The 23,067-nt window shown below is 35.7% G+C and overlaps 1 protein-coding gene across 2 annotated transcripts; it reads left to right on the forward strand.

Annotated features, from left to right (window-relative positions):
• The first annotated feature begins 2,308 nt into the window (after positions 1-2,308).
• LOC110096208 (GTPase-activating protein gyp7) lies at positions 2,309-22,160 on the forward strand. 2 transcript variants are annotated; one of them, XM_020822021.2, is made up of 5 exons: positions 2,309-2,655; positions 3,987-4,122; positions 4,244-4,293; positions 20,231-20,284; positions 20,490-22,160. In XM_020822021.2, exons 1-5 carry the CDS (start codon positions 2,495-2,497, stop codon positions 21,697-21,699), a joined length of 1,611 nt encoding a protein of 536 aa, XP_020677680.1. In that variant the 5' UTR covers positions 2,309-2,494; the 3' UTR covers positions 21,700-22,160. The 2 variants fall into 2 exon arrangements, with proteins under 2 accessions (XP_020677680.1, XP_020677681.1); XM_020822022.2 differs by having other exon boundaries at positions 2,513-2,865.
• The last annotated feature ends 907 nt before the right edge of the window (positions 22,161-23,067 follow it).

Raw genomic sequence — 23,067 nt, forward strand, 5'->3', positions numbered from 1 at the left:
AAAAAAATACAACAAATCAATGAAAATTTATAATTAATATTTCATATTTAAAATTAAAGTCAGTGTGAAGCTTATGAAAAAGACACAAGAGTCTTTAGGGATAACCAAAGTGCAATGGAGTATATTTATAAGCAAAATCGATATTTTTCAGAGAGTTTACCAAATTTTTGAAGAAGCAAGAATATAAAATATATATTATATCAAATTAGCAAATTGGAAATCACTTTGGAGCTTATGAAAAATACATGAGAGTGCTTAAAGATAACCAAAGCACAATATAGTATATTTATAAGCAAAATCATCATTTTTATGAGAACATTGTTTAAAGTTAATGTATGAGATTCAAACCACCCAAATGTGGTTGAAATTTGAAATGCTCTGAATTTTCCTTATATCATAGGTTCGAAGTGGCGATTCACAATATTTTTTCTAAGAATATCGTTTAAACTTAATTGTATCTTACAACCGAATATGAAGATTTGAACCACTTGAATGTGGTGGAAAATATAATCAATTTGAATTTACTGTGCTAGATATTATATTATAATGTGAGAAATCTCTATAATATTATCCTAATTAGGGCTGCAAGCGAACCAAACATTCGATGAGCTACTCATTGCTTGGTTCGATTAAAGCTCATTTGTGATCATTTACTTAACTAAACAAAAAAATTTGAACAACATTTTTAATGCTTGATCCTTAAATAAACAAGCTTGAACCTAATGTGTTCGGTTCATTTATGTTCACGAACAACATCATTTGAAACCCGTGAACATGCTTGACAATATGCTCGATACGAAGATCGGTTCGTGTTCAATTCAGAGCTCATGAATAAGCTCGAAAAAAACTTGATTAATATTTAATTATAAAATTGATAAATATATATAATATAAACATTTTAATTTATTATAACATAATGAAATAAGTATTTTAATTAATAAATTTTAAAGTAATTAAATGTTATAATATATGTTTTAGTTTTAATTTCCTTGCAATTGTTAATTTATTATATTACATCGTTAGATCTTGCTCATTTGATTGCTCAAGAATATTACTCGCTAGATTTGTTAATGAGCATGCTTGTTTGATGTTTAAGAAAATTTGCTAAATATGTTCATGAACATAGCTCGTTAAGGCTTGTTTGTTTAAACTTCGATAAGCACTAAACGAACTAAACACAAACCAAACATGAACCAAACATGAACATCATTAATTTAAACGAACCAAATATGAACACCATTAATTTAAACAAACCAAACATGAACACAAATAATAAAACTCGAATCAAGCATGAACCGAACTTGAACAAGCTAATAATAAACAAACACAAACAAACACTCACAGACTCGGCTTGGCTCGGTTCGTTTTCAGTCTAATCCTAATCTACCTCAAACTTCATATTTTCTCAACATTAGATTTATAGAACTTCAAAGAAAGCAATTGATAAAAAATATTGCACCATGATCTCACAAGCTCTTACAAAGCTTACAGAAGTACATAACAAAGTGCAATATTTTATAGAAAAACGTATTGTACTATTTGTCATACAAGTCAATAATTAAAAACTGGATAAACTATCACTTTATTGTATTTAAAAGCAAACAACCTATTGCATGAAAAATCTGCAAGCAAACTCAATTGATTTAGCATTTCTTTCATGTTGTTAAATCAATAGAATACTCACTTGTTAACCTTCGGGTCCAAGCTAATAAGCAATTAGTAGGGCATGAGGACCTAGAGCATTAAATTTTTAACCCATCTATTTATTTTTTTGCTCAATATTTTCAACATATCAAAATAAATAACATTTACAATGCACAAAACATAAAAAATGGTATAATAACATAAAATAAATTAAAAGAATAATTAAATCATCATTAAATAAATATTTTTATCAAGTTTTAACAATTTATTTATTAACAGATAAACAAGCATACGTCACTGTTCAAGACTTTTAAAATTATATTTTAAATATTATAAAAATAAAATATGAAATAATCTGTTATAAACAAATATCTGATTATTCTTTTACTAATTCACTTTCAACCTTACGTTGAGCTTATGATTATATAATACTATCATTTTTTATATCTATATCGTATTATATTCTTACATTCATACTGTGTGCTTCTTTCTATATTGTGGTTGTCACATATATTATATTGGAATCTAAACAGGTTCAAATTAGGTCAATTAACCAGAGACTATAGTACCTGTTTTAATGACCTATTTATACTGTAAGTCCTGCAAGCCTTTTCTTTTTTTTCTTTAACGGATATTGGATTTTAATTATGTCACAAGACATGGTCTCCGACTACCTTTCTTAGCGAGAGAGAGAGAGAGAGGGGGAGAGAGTGTGTGGTCGTCATCTCCTTCTCAACACTCTACATGGTTCAACGTGTGTGCCAGCCCGATCGACTCAATCCCTTCCCTTACCGGCGATAGGAGAGTGCCGGTGAGAGACTGCGGTGGGGGAGAGGGTTGTGTGGAGTCCATGGTGGTTTGTGGCTGGTCCGAGCGTTCGATTGGCTGCGGTGGCGGGAGTTGGGGAACGACGGCGGTGGGAAGCAGCCGGTGGCATGTCGGAGTGGCGGTGGCAGTGACGGCGATGGCCGGTATCGCCCTCGCCGCCACATTCGTGGTCTCTTCGCGGAGGTAAAGAAATCAATTGAAAAAAAAACGCGGAATTGAAGGATTATTCTTTGCTTTCGGCAGAGTGGGAACCAAGGGGTAGATTTAGATGAATGCTCTGAGACGATCTTGCACTTCCTCTTCCTCGAATCAATCAACCTCATCGTCTCCCACGTCGTCGTGGATCCATTTGCGATCGCTTCTTATTGTTGCCTCCTCTCCTGTTCCTGATCGGTGAGTTCCTCTTCTACCCAATCCAATATCCAGTTTTTCTTCTTTTCACTTTACCAGAAATGATTCTTTGTTAATTTATCTTCTTCCTTGATCCGCAATCTTCTACTTATTATTTGCTTAAAGATTGATTATTACCAGCTCGTGATACGAAGAATCGGAAGAAACTGAATGGCTTCTTAGTCCTCTTCAAATCTATCAATCCCCCTAGTTTTTTTTTTCCCCTTGTTGTTCTTTTTCCTATCTTCCTATTGTACAGATCTAAGCCATCTTTAAGATTCTTTTGAGTTGATACAGTCACGAGATGTCCCAAAAAAAAGATACAGTCACGAGGGTTTAGTGTTATTGTCATTCGATTCTGTTTTAAGCTATCCTTGAAATTTTAACTATTTGAACTTGAGATTTTCGCCTGTTTTAGAGCCTTCATGTAGAACTCTTGACTTGGTTTTGGAATTTATTGTTCTGCGTGTGCAGTATTTTTAACATTGGCAGCGTCTTATCTCACACAAACTTAGACCGGGTTGCTATAAATTAATACAGGACTGACAAATGTGGCTTTATTGAATATTTTGGACTACTATAATCCGTCCTCCCACTAGCAGGCCAAATAATTGTCCCGTTGGGTTGCAGTTGCTTACTCTACAATCCTCTCATTAGATGCCTGGGAAAGAAGGAAACTTGTGGTTAAAAGTTCACAATACATGGAGCAGAATCTGTGTCAATTTGCCTTTCCCATGTAATTGTGATTTTTATCAGGCTGGTATAATTGTTTTTATGTAAACTTGTCCCTTTTTCCTCTCTTTTTAGCTCATCACATGTGCCTCTTGTAGCTTTTAAGGCTAGATGCTTCTTTTTTACCTATTTGAATCCTTCTATTTTTCCTACTATACTATTTTACTTTTGGATAGGTATTATACTTATTCTATCCCTAGTTCCTTGCTGTTCATGGGGTTTTAGTATATTGATCTGTATGATAAGTAGCTGGGATCCAATATGGAAAGTGTATATTTTTAACTGAATTTAGCTGAACTAAATTGTGATTAATGAACTGTATGCAAACTGCGCAACCTATTTCACTTAGTTTCTTATGCTATTGTCTTATAATGCTGTTGATTTTCTATCAGAGGCAGCCTTAAATCACCATGGTCTCGGAGGAAAAGAAAACGAGTTCTTTCTCATCGGTATTGGAACTGTCTCTTTACACCAGAAGGAAAACTTCGTGATGGCGGTTTCAAGTTTCTTAAGAAAGTTAGAAGTGGGGTGAGTACTTGTAGTTCTGTGTCCATTCGGCTATATTGTTTGTTGAATAAATTGTATTGTTTATTGTGTTTACTTTGATTTCAGCCTGATTTTGAGCAATTATTTATCCTTTTTGGTTCAGGGAATTGATCCAAGCATTAGATCTGAGGTTTGGCCTTTTCTCCTTGGAGTGTAAGAATCCCAAGCTTTCACTTAAAATGTGGTATTTTTTTCTGTCGTCTATGCTGCTCATTTTCTTTAACGAACTCACTTGTCTGAGAAACCCCTTATCGAAAAAATTGACGCCTTTTGATAGGACCAGTTATGCTTGATTCATTTTATATCTTCTTAGATTCTTTATATTCTTGCAAAATATGCCATCTAATGTCAAGTTTGGCTGATCCAAATTCTAAGTCTTTAAATTGTAAAATTTAATCAAAATATGTCTGATAGACTAGGATGTGGTCTTATTTAATCATTTTTGTTAGTTGAATATGTTTACCATGAATTAGTTTGCTTTTCTTTCTTTTGAATCCATTACTATCATAGTTTATCAGGTTTACAGTTTACTAGCTTGAGGTTCTGCTATGGTGGTCTGTATATCTGTATACTTTATCCAAATTTCTTTATTTATTTCAGCATTATGTAAAGTTAGGTTATTTATGTTATTAATATGTCAATTGAATTAGAGGATTATTGTCATAGTTGCTAATGCATATGGTTTATTCTTCAAATTGGCATAAACCAATTGCTGAATTCATGTTAGTATGAGTTAGAGAATGATAATGAGAAACTCCTTGTTTATATTTGTCAAAAACGTAAGATTTGTGTAGAAACGAATAAATAGTTTTAATTTTACTTTAGTTTATTTTATTTCTCTCGATATATATTTTTTATAGATTTCTTTTCAGCTTCGTCATGACTATAATGACGCCTAAGGGAACAAATTGTGTTTTTTAATGCTCTTAATCTCTCCCCCTCCTCTTTTTTGGTTCAGTTTCTTGTGCTGGTTTGGTTCTATTTTGTATTTTGTTTGTTTGAATCTCTGCTTAGCCTAGTTTCATGTCTGTCTTTATTTCTGCCATGCCATGTAGCTTCCAGTGCTTCTATTCATGTCCGTGGTTTGTGAAAGTATGGTTACTAGTGACCTGGGTGCTGTAGCTGCTACATGTGATTTAACTGAGTTGCGGCGCCTTGCAATTTTAATACTGTAGCTGCTACCCGTGACATGCAATTCTGTTGCATATTTTTAATGTGATTTCTTTCTACGTACTGGCTATAAGTTTTCTGTGGCATTTATCAATGGGATTTCAGTGATGAAACAGCCTATCCTATCTTCTTTGAAGAGATCCGTGGTAGTACCTACTGCTTATAAAAAATAAGTCCTTAGATATTTTACTTTTGGATTACAAATTATTTTTTTTGTCGCTTGAGCTCTAGTTGGATGTGTTTATTTCTAACATAATGCGATTGGAGACAATAGTTTATGAGGGAATTCCCTCTATTTTTTACTATCTTAGTTATTGATTTAGTTGTGTGATTGATTATTTTAAAATTGGGAGATTTACATACATACCACTTAATACTATTCTATTTACATATTTAACACCTAAAACTTTAATATTACATACATACCACCCATAGTTCATTTTCATACCAAATATGAGTGGTAGGAAAGAGATATAAGTGGTATATTTGATATTAAAATAATATATGATGGTATGCATGTAATATTAAAGTTTTAGGTGTTAGATATTTAAATAGCATGTTATAAAGTGGTATGTATGTAAATTTCCCTTTTTAAATTTTGGTACAATCTAATTTTTTTGATCTCTGTGTGAGTTTTTTACTTGGGTGTGTCATTTTTTTTATGATGAATTTTTATGAGAGATTTCTATTAGATGATTGCTAAACTAATATTTGTGTGAAATTTGAATATTTCCTGTTTTCATCCAAAGCAACATATATTTATCTAAATTAGAAGTTTATGTTTGAAAATTTAACCTTGCGCTCTACTTTTGTGCATCCATTCTGGATCTGTATAAGGAAACAGATCCTAACATATTGCTCAACTTGAGAACTTCGGTTATTGGAAGCTCAAGCATTCATTAAATTAAAGCTGAATTAGTTTTTTTGGGGATCGGTGTTCATTATTAGTTTGTACTTATAATACACTTCAATTGACATTTGTTATTTCTTAAGTCTTTACCACTTTCTATTATGCTGTAGCTGTTCTATAAATATCCAATTCGGTATTATATATTAGATTATATATTTGCATAGCCTATATCTACAATTTATCCCTTTTAAAAACTCTTTTCAAATGAATGTATGTTCTTGTGCTTTTTTCAAACCTTGTTTTTGTATGGTAAGTGTTTTTGATTTAATGGTGTTACAGTTTATTTTTTTCTGAAGAGTAAAAGAAAGGTCCAGCCAAGTGTTATGCACATAAAAAAAATTTAGTATTAATTTTAAACGTCTGCTTGCATCAAACCTCAATGAGGTACAGATATCACAACAACAATAACAACAACAACATGAAGCCTTTGTCCCACTACGTGGGGTCGGCTACATGAATCCTTTTTCGCCATTGTGTCCTATTAAAAGTCAAATTCTCATTTAAATCTAATAAAGAAATATCATTTCATATTTTCTAACCAAGTCTTTTTAGGTCTCTACCTCTGCCTTTCTTAACATAAGCCAAATCTAATACCTCAACTTTCTTAACCGGGTCATCAGAAGGCCTCCGTTTAATGTCACCAAATCATCTAAGGTGACTCTCTCTAGCATCCTCATCTCTGCAACACTTAAAATATACAATTTTCAAGAAGTGCTCATTGCCATTGCCCTGATCAGTAGGAGGTTCAAGAAGCCCAAAGACATGTATTTCGAGCAATTATAGTGGAGCTCTTTGTCATTAATAATTGGGCCAATCTTCTATTCCCTCTCTTGTTGTTGGAAAAAAAAAAGGAGCCTTTTAGGGCATACAATGGTTGGAGGGTGAATAGATGAGCTTGAAATAATGTCTATAATCATTATAAATGAATTATTGTTAAGCTCTTGAGTGATGTCGTCCCTGTTAAATGGCCTTGAGTAAAATGCATGTGCATCCTCCAACCATTGCATCCTCATCTCAATCTTATCTTCCACTAGAGCTACTCCAACCTTATCCCGTATATACTCATTTCGTATCCTATCTCTAAGGGTAAAGCCACTCATCCACCTAAGCATCTTCATCTCTGTAACATTTAAAATATACAATTTTCAGGAAGTGCTCATTGCCATTGCCCTGATTAGTAGGAGGTTCAAGAAGCCCAAAGACATGTATTTCGAGCAATTACAGTGGAGCTCTTTGTCATTAATAATTGGGCCAACCTTCTGTTCCCTCTCTTGTTGTTGAAAAAAAAAGGAGCCTTTTAAGGCATGCAATGGTTGGAGGGTGAATAGATGAGCTTGAAATAATGTCTATAATCATTATAAATGAATTATTGTTAAGCTCTCGAGTGATGTCGTCCCTGTTAAATGACCTTGAGTAAAATGCATGTGCATCCTCCAACCATTGCATCCTCATCTCAATCTTATCTTCCACTGGAGCTACTCCAACCTTATCCCGTATATACTCATTTCGTACCTTATCCCGTATATACTCATTTCGTATCCTATCTCTAAGGGTAAAGCCACTCATCCACCTAAGCATCCTCATCTCTGCAACACTTAAATAATACAATTTTCAGGAAGTGCTCATTGCCATTGCGCTGATCAGTAGGAGGTTCAAGAAGCCCAAAGACATGTATTTCGAGCAATTACAATGGAGCTCTTTGTCATTAATAATTGGGCCAACCTTCTGTTCCCTCTCTTGTTGCTTGAAAAAAAGGAGCCTTTTAGGGCATGCAATGGTTGGAGGGTGAATAGATGAGCTTGAAATAATGTCTATAATCATTATAAATGAATTATTGTTAAGCTCTCGAGTGATGTCGTCCCTGTTAAATGACCTTGAATAAAATGCATGTGCATCCTCCAACCATTGCATCCTCATCTCAATCTTATTTTCCACTGGAGCTACTCCAACCTTATCCCGCATATACTCATTTCGTATCCTATCTCTAAGGGTAAAGCCACTCATCCACCTAAGCATCATCATCTCTGCAACACTTAAAATATACAATTTTTAGGAAGTGCTCATTGCCATTGCCCTGATCAGTAGGAGGTTCAAGAAGCCTAAAGACATGTATTTCGAGCAATTACAGTGGAGCTCTTTGTCATTAATAATTGGCTATTCCCTCTCTTGTTGTTGGAAAAAAGGAGCCTTTTAGGGCATGCAATAGTTGGAGGGTGAATAGATGAGCTTGAAATAATGTCTATAATCATTATAAATGAATTATTGTTAAGCTCTCGAGTGATGTCGTCCCTGTTAAATGACCTTGAGTAAAATGCATGTGCATCCTCCAACCATTGCATCCTCATCTCAATCTTATCTTCCACTAAAAAAAAAAAAGAAACTTGCAAGGGGAAGATCATTGGGTTAGCACAGGGCTGCATGGCGTGGTTGAATTGTTTGATTTGCCTGGATTTGGGTTGCAGAAGGATTTGGAGGGCAGTGGAGGGATGGAAAGCATAGTAGGTGGGATGAGGATTTGGATGTGCTGCAGACTTGTAGGGAAGGAACTATGGGCAGGAGAGGGTGATGATGAAAGTGAGGTTTAGGATGAGAAATAATTATATAAAAACATGAAAAGAGAGGATGGTGAAGCAGGGGGGATGGGGTGGGAAGTGCAGGAAAGTGTGAAGGTTGTGTATCTAATCAACATGCAGCTAGAACCAAGAGTGCTGAGGGGAAGTTGGGGAACATTCTGCTATTGGCTGCAGGGGGTTCAAAAGGAGAAATTTGAAGAATGTTATATAGAAGGGTTTGAGAAATGATGTGTATGCTCGAGTCTGTTCTTCACTGCTTCCTTCACAAGGAAATTATTTTATTTCTGCTTTCTTAGTTACAAAGATAATATATAATTGTTTTTACAAAATCATTCTTGTTATGAAATTTTAGAGTTTTGTGACTGGAACCTATTTTATTCTTATGTTTTATTAGGTTTTTGTCATGTGATTTTTATTTGAGTTCCCCTTGATTTTTCATTCCATTTAGTTTTAAATAGATAGTATGAGGTGATGCGAACATAAATTCCAAATTTTATTGTTTTGGGTTTTTTTTTAATTGTTTTGGGTATTTGACTAATGCATATTTTATTATTTTATTATGATTTCTCTCATTAATGTCATTAAATTTAAGAATAATTTGGTAGTATTTAGTAATTTGTTAGCAGTTAACAATTTATTTGTTTTTGTGCATCTTGTATTTGCTATCAATTTTTTATTAGTTTGTTCTTTTGTCAGTAATCTGTTTCTATTTGTTATGAATTTATTATTTATTCAATCTATGAATATGGGAATTATGCGAATACCTGAAGTCCATTTGGCAAGCAATACAATTATTCAAAAGGAAGTTTGTTTATGGATTTTTTGTAGTTGTTTCATTTTTTCTTTCTTCTTATTCTCTTTTATAAAACTTTTTAAGTAGTTTAGCATTAAATTGGTATGCAAACCAGAAAGTTTATCTTTAGTTCATTCTATATGCAAGGTTGCTATTTTATAAGCATTTTCCATTGAAATTTTTAATCTTTCATCACCACTTTAATTTCTTCTCTGATTGTCATTCTTCTTGATTTAATGTCCACGACACATGAGCAAAAACATGCCCCTTTTTTCTCTTTCATTCGAGTGTTTGATGTCTTCTCTATCCTAAAAAAAATCCTTCACAAAATTTATCTATTCTCCTCATAATCTCCCTAAAGTTAGCCTTATTCATATTCAAAATTGAAATCAAAGCCCTAACAAATCTTCATGTATCTTTTGAGTCCCTCCTCAACTTTCTTGAACAATTTTGTAACAAATGATCAAAATTTAAATCTATGCTAATCTTACTTTGGCCAATCTTGTCTAATCTTAAAGAAGAAAACAAAAAGAGAACAATCAGAGACACAAAAGGAAAAACAAAGAGAAATAGATTAAAAAATTGATTAGATTTTTTCAAATCAATTGTGGATCTTTGATAAAATAGTTGTTGACCTCTATATAGAATAAATATATGTAAGAAAGTGTGAACAAAGAAAAAAATATCATAAAGAGAGGAAAAATATCATTATAAAGAAAAAAATGGACATAAAGGGAAAAATACTAATTAAAGTGGGAAAAATATTAATTAAGAAGGAGAAAAAAATTGAATGACATGTGGCCTTCTTTAGAAAGGGCTCCCTTTATTTTTTTTTTCGAAGGAAAAGTCCCTTCCCACCCACCCCCACCTAAGTTTGTGGGGTTAGCTTTTTGTTCCCTATATTATTTTAATAAGATTTTGTTAATATACGGGGCTTTATCAAGATCCATATTCCATACACTTCTTTCTTGGCTTGGCCAGGACGTTCCCTATATTATTTTATGATTATTTTGTTAACATTCTAGAAATTTATCAGAATGCATGGATGTCTTTCTTGGCATGGTGGAATATTTTTAGCTTGTCTTAAAGATGTTCTAAGTTTCCCGTACAAGCCCTTTTTTTCCGCATTGGAAAATGTTCAAATATTTTATTTTACCTTATTATTATATTGTGGTAATCTTTATAAGTTCCATTAAAACACATGCATGTTTTTCTTAGCATAATGAGAAGCTTCTTTTAGGCTGCAGTTGCATCAGTACCACATTATGCATTGATTTCTTATCATTGTGGCATGGCCATAGAGCTCTTATGTTAACCCTCTTGCAAGGTTGATTTGGAAGCTTTGGCAAAAATTTTTTATATAATCCTTACACTTGGACTTGATGTTGCCCCATTACAAGGGTACAAATTGTGAATGGTTCCAAGTATAGTCAATGACATAGGCGTGAATATGACATGGACAATGTAAAATGAACTTATAATTCTACTTAAGAATGCATATTGCCATGAACTAAAACAATACAAAAACACTTAAAAAGTTAAACTTGGTGGTGAACTCTTTGTTTTCTACAAGGAGCCAAAGGTTGAACATGTCTTTATAGAGATAGGGGCAAATGGGTAGATGAGTTACTACTCGCACTTCTGGCATATACTAAACTACTATTCGAACACAATAGAGGAGACCTTACCGAGTCTATGTTTTAGATTGAAGGCTATCCTCTCTATTGACATTGGAGTTCCAAGTCTACGAGTCTTGACTGTAATATGTGTACTAACCTAGATCTCATTCTTGAGGCTAACGAGGCTGCCTACCTATGAATTGTTGCTTAGCAATGAGTAGCCCACTACTACATTCGGACAATGACACCCTACCGTTTGACTACCGGCGATCTGGAGCTCCATTAGTATTGAGGTAAAATGATCTTAAAAAGAGTAAACTCCCTCCATCATGGGAACTATCCTTCATGATTTCAACTTTCTTCAATCTAGGCACATTTAATCTTAAAGAATTGGAAGGATGGATGATGCAACATAGTTGGAATGCTGGGAGCTTAAAAAATTCTATCAATAGCATATTTCATATAATGTTTCTTTACTGTATCATGTATCATAAAAGAATAATATGAAGAGTTTGCATTTTTTTCTTTCCCATATATTATGTGCTTATTCAATCAAAGGAAGCAATAACCAACTCATTCTTTATTTTACTTTATCTAATCAATCTTTTTATCAAGTGGTATTGAGGTTGAAGCATTCAGTTGTGCCATAATTATATATAAACGATTGGATTGGCCCAAGTATTTTCCCATATAAACTCTTTTTAAATTATGTAGATTAACCTAGCAATGGCTATAATTGCTAAGGCTTATGCTGATGTTGTATGTCTAAATCATCTGGGATTGGCCTTACAAAAAATATGGTCACCAATCCATTAGCTCCTAACATCAAGTGATTCACCGAGGACATAATTCTGATTGAAATTTCTTATATTCGCCCTAATACGGGGATATAACTGCTAATAATTTTACCTAAATTGCAATCCTATTTTTCAGCCTTTAGACAAATTGCTAATGAATGCTGTAATCAAAAGTAATTTTCCCTAATAGGGGAATGCCTTTTGTGACATGATTCATCTCTTGATGCATTAAATAGCTTAATAAAGCTAAAAGCCTTATATACATCATCATGAAGATAAAAGTTTTCAGATAACAATAAAAGAAAAATGAAATTCATTATAAAAGGTCAACCTCTAACTTCACCTTTCTCTTTTGTTACTTCCCAATCAATCTCAAACATCTGCTAAATCCTTTGCCATGCCTTCCTATTTCTCAACTCCTACATCTCTCATTTGTCTCATTTCTCAATTATGCTTCAGTTCTATAAACTAAGGATTCCTCACTTTATGCATCATTGAGAAAAGGTATCTTAAATAATGTTAACCTCAATATCGCAGCCAGGAGACAAAAAAATGTGGCTTAAAGCGTACCTAAAATCCAGCCGAATTCATGCAGAAATCCCACAAATCACTGTAGCACGGTGCCGTTTAAATGACCTGTGGAAATCCTGCGATTCGTAGCCACTCTCGTCGTTAAATAGAGAACGAACGAAGTTCAGGGGTGCTTGGCTGATTCGCTCTTCCCACGCGAGACTCTTTCTCCCGCAAACTTCTTCCCACTCTCGCTCGCATCTTCCGATCTTCCTCCCATCCCGACGCCAACCCAACCTCCACGACATCTGCCCTATCCCCTGCCCTTCTCTGTGCCGACCTGCTCTTACCCGCCGAACTCTTAAGCCCGTCGGCCTAGAGAGAGAGAGAGCCGAATCCCCCCTTCCTCACACCGACGTCCAAGCCTTGCACTCGATCGGTCCTCCCCACAGGAACTCCCCGTATCTCCCTACATCCTTACCCGTGCCCTATCTCTACCTCACTTAAATAAAACCCAACTCAGCCTCAACTCAACTCAACTCACCCCAACTCAGCCCACTCACTCAATCAAACTCAAATCAGCTCAAAGAGGTCTCTCTCTCCCTCACTTCAATGTTTTGATGCTAAGTGCATTTAACATTAATATTAATATTAATGCTAATATTAATATTAATGTTAATATTATTATTATAATTATATTCTTATTATTTTCATAATAATAATAATATAGTTTCTATTATTTTAATAATAATATTATTATTATTTACAAAAAAAAAAGAAATTTTCTTCTCTCGTGGCTTGCAACGGGTCGGCAAATACGTGCTCACGTAGCGTTGTAGGGAGGGAAACTGGCACGGCGCTCGCAACGACCCAAAATCCTTCTTCAATGCTAGCGACGGGCCGGCAAACCCCCTACGTGCTCACATAGCGTTGTAGAGAGGGAAACCGGTGCGGAGCTTGCGGCGAGGGGGATAAAAAAATAATAAGTACCCTTGAACTCTCATGTAGTGAAGAGGGGGGAAATATGTAATCTTTTTTAACTTGTGCTCCAAACCCTTAAACGCTCACATAGCGGACGGGGATAAATAAAATAATTTGCAATCGCGACGTCATTTTGACACCTACCTGAAGCGCTCACGTAGCGTTGAGGGGAAGGTTGCCTCTTGATTTTTCCCCTACACGGGGGAGACGTCGGGAGGATGCCAAAATTTCCACTGAAACTGAGGACTTGGACAAAAAAAATTGGAACTTGATTTGAATATAACTTAAGGAACTTGACATTGAACAATGAAGTGAACTCAAAATCAAATTTAAGCTTGAACTTGAATGTGGACCGAAGCTGACAAGAACAAGGGATGCACTTGAACTCAAACAAAAGCAAGATAGCTCGAACTCATATTGAACTTGACTGAACAGCAGGGACCTGAACATAGAACTTGAGTTTATATTTTGAATTCGAGCTCAAGTGGAATTTGGGAATTGAACTTGCAAGTGGCATAATGTAACTACATAGGACATATAACTTGAACTTGATGCAAGAAACTTGTAAGACTTGAATTATATGCAAGAGAACTTGATTTGAACATAAAAAAAATCTTGTAAGCTTGGACTTTATTGGAATCAAGCATGGTGGGTATGAACATGAACTTGAACTAGACTCAATGAATTGACCTCAAAGTGACAAGAAGACTTGAACCCTTACAAAAGACTTGGACTTGAATCAAGTTTGATTGCAAGGGGTCTAAGTTCAACATTGAACAAATGAAAGTGAATGAGCATCATCTAATGTCTAAGAAAAGACTTATAAATTTGCAAATAATAATGTCAAGCAAATGCAAAAACATGAAGCTTATGGTAAAATAAGAACCCGATCATCATGTACTTGCAAGCATTTGTTAGTTAGAATCAAGAAGGGCATATGAGCAGATTCAAATGTATCGAACAATAATACATTCAACGGAATATGCATGAATGTCAACAAATAGATTGGAAACTCATGACATATGAAGGACACAATGAATGTGATTTATTCATAAAGAAAGATCAATTGGGGGATACAACAATATGCTTGCAATCAATCTACAGGATCTAAAGAAAATTGCAAGAAATTTTCATATTTGTTGGAATACAAATTGATAACCAATAACAATGTTGATGCTATCATTCACATCACAAACTAGATGATGATTGACCCATAGCATTTATCTTGATCATCCAAATTAAGGTAAGCATATGAACAAGAAATGTAAGACGAATGAAGAACAAGCTCTCAAAGGTTATGCAAACAAAGAATGGCAGAGTTGAGATATCTCTGGCTATTCAAATGAGGTAGTATCCAAGCAATGACCAAAGATTGTATGAAAGATATGCAATAAATGTCAGATGCTTATGTCATTAGCAACACTGTAACATAAACATGTACATTCAATTTTGTGAGTAGTGGAATGAACTCAAAGCATATGCAGTAACTCTATTCACAACAAGTGTTGAAAGATGTCATGTCAGATATGAAGGTCACTTGTGAATACAAATATACACATCAAACTATTCATGAATGGTGATGAGGGAGATTCAATGAATGCTACATCACCTTAACGGTCCATCACTGGTCAATATTAAGTAACTACATTGATCTGTTAAGAGCAAAGGGTTATGATACTACAACAAATGCAGACCTTTGTGATCAAAAGCAGGAGATTCGTTAGCACACTACAATCCACATGCAGAGAGCAATGTACGACAGTCTACCTGTACAAAGCAGCAAACAATTCAATTTAGAAGCTGCTATGCCATGCCACCGGATCTGCATGCTTCATACAAGCAGACAGAAGGCGTCAACAAAGTCTCAAAATTCCCCACACGTGCACTATAATTTGTATACACATAGGTACACAAAGGAGTAAATATAATCGAACACTCGCATGCATGGGCTCCGACGAGTGTGTTATTGGTACACACGTGACGTCTATGGATGATGCGCGTGTTATCAAATTTGAACCCAATCCTCCTAAGCAAATAATAGGAGTCGTCAATGTTCAATAAATAATTAAAAAATGCCCCAAACACCCGCATGGGCACCGGAGAGCGTGTTATAAATACACACGTGACGTCTAGGGATGTTGCGCGGGTCGATAAGTGAATTCAAGTTCGAACCCAATCATTCTATACGGATCAATAAGAGTCGATAGGGTTCAAACCTTCAAACAAATATACGGTTGTGGCGACCAATGTATTTGTTTTAATACATTCATATTAGGCCTTCAAGGCTTATAACACTGAGAATTCACTAACAAAGGCAAAAACCCTACGAAACCCGATCCCCTATCAGCTAGTTGATAGGGTTGACAAGGTTTAATCAAATGGAAATGACCCCAAACACCCCGATGATTGTCGTGTTGAATGCAAATCTCAACCGGTGGGGTTCCCAAATATTTCAAATGTCATTTCAAAGACCCAAACATCAAATAATTCCAAAAATCATTCCAAATCTCAAATATTTAAAATGGAAATCTAATCATTCAACACTTAAAGCAAAATTCATCCACCCTCCGCAACAATTTGCCAAGGTGGACAAATATGAAAATTACTTCAGCTCACAAAGAGCTAATGCCTAGTCGAAAATATCACTAGGATCCATTCTCAAACAGTCTCATGCCAGTAAGGACGTGGTACATGTCCTCTAACCGGCGGTTTTGCCTCCAAATGACACCGCATGATAAACGATTATGACCCGGGGCCCTCTGAACTGAGTGGTTTTGCCGCTAAATGGTACCTCGAAATACCGGTTATGGCTAGAGCCAATACGCTCCGTAGTGGCATCAAATTCTTGAGATATGAATCAATATGATATGATCGATAGAGCACAAAGCCCTCTGTTATCTAAGGTGGATTCAAATTTGTCCCCTTAAGCAAATATTCACCCCAGGTCTACAAGGTCCCCTTGGACGAAGCAGCCCATGGCTGCCGACAAGGATCCTTCTGTCAGGTTGGGTCGACTATCTGCTCTGACTAAGTAGACCAGGGACCATGATGGCCCGGGACGACGGAACCATGAGATCTTGATCGGGTCCATCATCCATTCCCCCACCATCCGCTTTAAATGAAAGATGGTGAAATTTCCTATTTTAATTTTCAAACCTTTTCAAATGCCCAAATTCAAACCTATGCTGCTACTATACGCCTGATACTACATATCTACGGATATAACGTATATGATTGACGGCTAGCCTTAATCGAAAGTTCTCTCTCATTATTCGGAGGAGTAATTAACTATAGGGGCTTGCGCCTATAGGAAACCAGAACTCATATCATAAAGTCCTCACCAAATGAGGGCGAAATCTCTGGGTAGTGTCTTATCTACAAACCTATCTGCCTTCCATAATTTACCCCAGAACTTAACTAGTTAAAACTCCCTCGCCGAAGAAAAGTAAAAAACAGTAGCGGGCGGAGGCCGGGGTCGAATTTTCGGAGCCCACAAATAAGATATCATATTAATCATATTTTTAAATAAAGGAATGAAGATAAGCAGATAATGACATAGCTTAACAATTTCTTCTGTATTTGACAAAAACAACAATATAAAAAATAATAAAAAGATTAAAATGATCAACTGTCTCTTTATGAAAAATTAAAATGATCTCCAACTATGTTTATTGACCATTTTGGTCCCTCAAGTATTTTAAAAGAAATCAAATTAGTCTCATTGTGGGATTATTTTGGTTCTTGTTTAAGGAGTCGAGGGATCAAAATAGTCTTTTAATATAGTTGGAGATTATTTTGATCTTTTATAAAGAGTCAAGGGACCATTTTGGTCATTTTTAGCATATGATCTTGCATAACACTAGATTATAATGGGGTAATGAAATATGCACGCTTAATATTTTTATTCATGGATGCAAGTCTTATGATCTAATATTACTAATGTAACTAGGATGATACATTGGATGCAATTCTCACTGTCATTGAAGCCTTTTCAGTGTGAATATAACCCACATGTTGTGGTGAAGTGATATGCAAAAATGCAGCTCATCTTAGTTTGTTGGTTGGGAGTTTTGGCTATCAATCAAGATGTTTTGTGTTTGAAGGTTGCATATGTGATATGTGTGTGAATTTGCCTTGATAAGGCCAGTTTTTTAATCAATGTTTCTCTTGACTACAAAAATGCAGATCTCCTTGATGCATCCATCCATGTTAAATTTATTTTACATGGGTTTGAGTATTTTTTGGCAATAATGAGCATGTTTTTGATGAATGCATGATCACGTTCAGTATTGTAGGAATAAAAATGTTAAGATGGATGTGTGTCACAATTAGAAAGAATAAATTGAGAAATTTTGAGAAATGATTATATTAGAGGGATGGTGGGAGTGCTATTTATTGAAGATAAGTTAATGAAAAATAGAATCACATCACTTGGGTTCTTACAAGAAAATTTATTAAATGCATCAATAGGATCAAAGTACTTAAATTAATGTCAAGTTATTAGAAAGAATGGCAACTGGAAAGAAATTTTTACAATTGTGTAAAAAGATTTGCTAAAATAAGTTAATACTTCATACAATACTTAATGCGGAAGAAAGAAGAATAAGTATTCATAAAGTCAATACCCAATACTTTGGTTAAGGCTAATGATGATCAGATAGTAATTTATGTTTTTGTTTTACTCTGTTGTAACTTTTAACCAGCTCAGTTCATTCTGAGCTACCAAAGAGACAAGAAGCATGCAAACCCTCTTGATTTTTGGTAGTTTCAGCGTGCAAATATTTGTAGTTTTGCAGTTATTTCCGTTTTACCGTTTGTTGCAACTCTTGTTTGTTCAGTTTTCCTCTCCCACTGGTGAAATTAAGGAAGTGCATTGCATAACTTATTTTCAACATTAGAAGCTCGAGCAGCTGTTCTATTGTTATTTGATTAACAAGAAAAATGATGAGGACATCGTCAGTGATTTCGACACGTGTACCATCGGAGACACCGGAGATCGACGGCCACGATCAGGAGTTTATATTTTAAGTCATTTTATGTAGTAGTTTATTTTATTTTTCAGTTTTACTGTTTTACCCTTATGGATGGTCTTATAAATAGGCCAAAATGAAACAAAGACTAAAAGACATAAATGCATTGTGTTAGGGGATGATTATTGATGAATGAAAATTTCTTTCTCTTGTTGAGTTCATGAAATTTCCCAAGATCTCTTTGTGAGTTCTTGAGGAGATAGTATTGTGGATCTCTTTGTGAGTTCTAGTGGATGAAGTGTTGAGGTTTGTGATCCTTAGTTTTCTTTTCTCCTCCACCTCAAGAGAAGACAACCTAAACTCCTTGGCTTGAAGAACTTGACCCCAACCTGCTTGCCGCCGCCCCTTGGAGCCCAAGCCGCCAGTTGCCTTCCCACCACCGGCCGGCCACCTTGCCACCGGCCTTACGCCATCCGCCCACCACCCCTCTCTCCCCTAGCCATCATATTTGAAATTCGAATTTCAAATTTCAAATTCTTTCCAAATTAGGAGATCCAAATTAGGAAAGTTTTTATGTTGAATCCAATTTTAAATTAAGTCAAATTGGATTTAATAAATTTTCTTTTCTAGTCATCACCACCTATTTGGAAACCCCCTCTCTTTCTCCCAAATCCCCTCCCTCTTCCTTGATGACGCCGGCCCTTGATGGGTTCTCCCCATTCAATGCACATTAACCCTCACCCTTATTTGGAATCCAAGTTTGATTTCAAATATTTTCCCTCCTAACTCTCTAAAACTGAAATTAATTTCAGTTTTTAATCTAAACCACATTCCCCTCTCTCTCTATACCGCCGGCCTCCCCTTCCTTGGCTCCCTCACATTAATTCTCCATCAAGGCATTAATCGCAATCAATTTGAAATCAAATTTCAAATTGCTTCCCTCCCAAGTTAATCTAAATCTGAGAATAATTTCAGATTTAGCCCATACCACATCCACCCCAACCTAACCTAATTTCTCCCAAAGCCCTAGCCAACTCCCTCCCACTCCAAGCTGCCATCCTCTCTCCCTCTTCTTCCTTTGGGTGCTCCTCCAACCCTTGTCAAGGATGCATGGCGGACCCCGAAGTTGATCACGGATTCGTACTCGACGCCCACGGAGACATCCACGTCGTTCGATCACCATTCTTCGACGTCGGGTTTGGTTTTGACGACACCGTTGAAGATTACTTGAACCGAATCCTCCCCCATCTCGTGGACATCCTCGACGATCAATTCTTGGACTACGAGTGGGCCATCAACGGCCATCCACCCGTTTCTCCAACTCCCGCTTCTTCCCTGGCGACGAGTCCTCTTGGCATCACTTGTGTAATAGTGGTATCTCTAAGTGTGCTTACGATCCTCTTCCGCTAACCTCCACCTTCAAGAGCGATTAAAGGATCTCGAGATGAAGATCTATATTTTAAAAGTAAGGCTTTGTTATAATTGGCTATTTGCATTATTTAAATCTTTGGTTATTCTTTTGCAAGTTCTTGTGATCTCCAAGTGTAATCAATTACTATGGCTTAATCTTTCATGACATCTTGAACTTTCACTTGAGTAAACTAAGAGTTTGTTGGTAGTAAAGCAACGTTTATCACTTATATTAATATCTTAATTGCAATTCTTGTCTTTCGCATAATGTATCACATAGAAAATATATTTCAACTTAGTCATAAAGCCTTCAAAAATCATCTCAGGATTCTAATTTTTGTTGCTAATGCTATGCAGCTATGATCTGAACAGTTCAGCGCTGGAAAGAATCGCAGTTAAAGCGCAAAAAAGGTACTTGAACTGTATTTTTGTTTTTTCTCTAACATAATATTACCAAGAGATGATATTTTTAAGGTTATTCAGACAGTATTACTTAAATACAATGTTACATGGCCTCAAATAGCACCCTTAACAATTTATATTCAATAAATTAAGCTAATAACATTCTTGCATTTATATATTTTTCTAAATATCTCACCTTTAACTCATCATGCAGGAAAGAATATGAAAACCTGAGACTCAGATGCTGCATGTTAGCAAATCATTCTTATCAAGGGAATTCTTTGTTGACAATAGATGAAATCTTTAATGAAGTGATCCCTCAGTGCAATGAGGAGCCTGAGTCTCCAAGAAGCTGTGAAGATGATACTTCAAGGTTCTCACTTTTTATGGAAGGGTGTCATGGAGACAGACCACTTTATGACAAGACTCCTGATTCTGCCTCATGCAATTTGGAGGAAGGGGATGATGAAGAAGATAAGACTGGGATCTATCATGTTGATACTCTTCAAGTAGAAACAGATTCATCTGATTCTGAATCCTCTGTCGAGGAATTACTAGGTGTTGCAGAACCTGATCACAAACTCACCAATAGTGGTTCACTCGCACATGATACTTCAATCCGAACCGTTGAAGATTTCACAACATGGCAGCGCATCATTCGACTCGATGCGATTCGAGCAAATGCTGAATGGGTCATCTATTCACCTAGCCAAGCTGCCGTGTCGGAAGAGGTAGCCAACCAGTCTGCAGAAGCTGTTCAGCTAAAGGATTACAGTCACCTGGAACCCTGCATGATCTATCATGCTGCTCGTCTGGTTGCGGTGCTCGAAGCATACGCAGTCTATGACCCTGAGATTGGCTACTGTCAAGGTATGAGTGATCTCCTCTCTCCAATATTAACTGTGATGGATGAGGATCATGAAGCCTTTTGGTGCTTTGTGGGTTTCATGAGGAAGGCCCGTCACAACTTCCGGCTCGATGAAGTTGGCATAAGGAGGCAACTTGCAATTGTGTCGCGGATAATTCGATCAAAAGATGCACAGTTTTACGGTCACCTCGAGAAGCTCCAGGCTGAGGATTGTTTCTTTGTATACAGAATGGTGGTGGTGCTATTCAGAAGAGAGCTCACATTTGAGCAAACTGTTTGCTTGTGGGAGGTGATGTGGGCAGACCAGGCGGCGATACGAGCCGGGATTGGGAGGTCGGCATGGGGAAGGATTAGGCTGCGAGCACCACCTACTGATGATCTCTTGCTCTATGCTATTGCTGCTTGTGTGTTGCAGAGGAGGAAACTGATCATAGAGAGGTACAGCAGCATGGATGAAATCATGAGAGAGTGCAATAGTATGGCAGGGCAGCTTGATGTTTGGAAGCTTCTGGATGATGCTCATGATCTCATAGTAACCCTTCATGACAAGATCTAATTACTTCATGGAGAATAATTCAACATTGTTTCTTCCTTTCATTTTTCCTCCCACTTTGCCAGAGCCTCCAGCTTGCTAATGGAGATTTTGTGATACTCAAGAAGTTCTGATTGGCTCTTTATTCATGCTGAAGTTATTGAATTAGCTGTGGAATGAGACTGCCATTGTTCTGTTATTGGAGAATCATTTCATGAGGAAAAATGTTATTGGTGCTTCAATTATGAAAATCTCTATTTGATTAAGCAGAAGTTTTGTATCAAACAAAGTACACTTCTCGAAGCAATTCAGAATGGCTGAATTGATCGGATCAAAATTGTACAACTTTTCTCTAAATTTTGGAGCATCACGAAATGCTTGTAATGTTTCATTATTTCTTCAGCTGTTCATTAAAAAAAAAAAGAACTTTTTTTCAGGGAGATGAGTTGATCCGTATAAAGATTATAAAATAGTTTCACTTGTTATTATTAGGTATGTTTAAGAGAAAATATATATATATTTTTTTAATTATTCTTTTGCCATTCAAAATTTTATCCAGTCTCATTAACGTTCTTGCTATATTATCTTAGTTCTTAATAATTTGAATCTTTGAGATATAGGCACTTGCTTCTCGTGTATCCAGTCATTGACTTCCTCTCTTTTTTCATGATTTGGTGACTTCAGAGCTATTTTATTTAAAGTGATTCATTTTCCTTCTTGTTTGCTTCATTATTGTTCGTTGTAATGATGTGATATTCATACAATAACAGTAACAACAAAATCAAGCATTTGTCCTACTACGTTGGGCCGGCTATATGAATCTTTTTTCTCCATTGTGTCATGTTAAAAGTCAAATTCTCTTTTAAATTTAATAAAGAAATATCATTTCTAATATTTTTAACCAATTTTTTTTAGGTCAGCCTCTTTTTTTTTAACATAAGTCAAATCTAATGCCTCAACTTTTCTAACTGGGTCGTGTGAGAAATTATTAGGTGAGAAGTGCGGATGGGAGAACCGTCCGCACAAGCACTGAGTACCTAGCGGCATTCAACAGTACCGAGTTGGGTACCTACCAATGAGGTGACGTGGCTCATTTTTATTGGTCTTTGGACGCATTCCAAGTCTAATAATTTTTCCATCATAAGGTTGCCATTTTATGTGATCAAATCATTTGAGACGACTCTCTCTAATGATATGATATTCATGAGTTATAAAAATGCCAAGAATTCAATCTAGTGGATGTATAATAAAATCTTTGGCTTCATAGGTTTTAGTTGGTTTGGGATCTTACTTATTTGGTAAACATTTAGGTACATTGCATACTAAATCTTGATTATTATAAATGTTTGTCTTCAAATATGATTAATCTTAGAAGTCTTCATCCAGATTTAG

This window comes from Dendrobium catenatum, unplaced genomic scaffold (genome assembly GCF_001605985.2).
Source record: "Dendrobium catenatum unplaced genomic scaffold, ASM160598v2 fragScaff_scaffold_156, whole genome shotgun sequence".
In the NCBI taxonomy this organism is placed as follows: Eukaryota; Viridiplantae; Streptophyta; class Magnoliopsida; order Asparagales; family Orchidaceae; genus Dendrobium; species Dendrobium catenatum.

What these genes read in the sequence shown, in the direction of transcription:
- LOC110096208 (XM_020822021.2), top strand. Translation starts at nt 2,495, where the DNA reads ATGGTGGTTTGTGGCTGGTCCGAGCGTTCGATTGGCTGCGGTGGCGGG. An exon ending in TTCGTGGTCTCTTCGCGGAG is followed by an intron (nt 2,656 to 3,986) that starts GTAAAGAAATCA and finishes ATTTTCTATCAG; the next exon opens with AGGCAGCCTTAAATCACCAT. An exon ending in TTAAGAAAGTTAGAAGTGGG is followed by an intron (nt 4,123 to 4,243) that starts GTGAGTACTTGT and finishes TTTTTGGTTCAG; the next exon opens with GGAATTGATCCAAGCATTAG.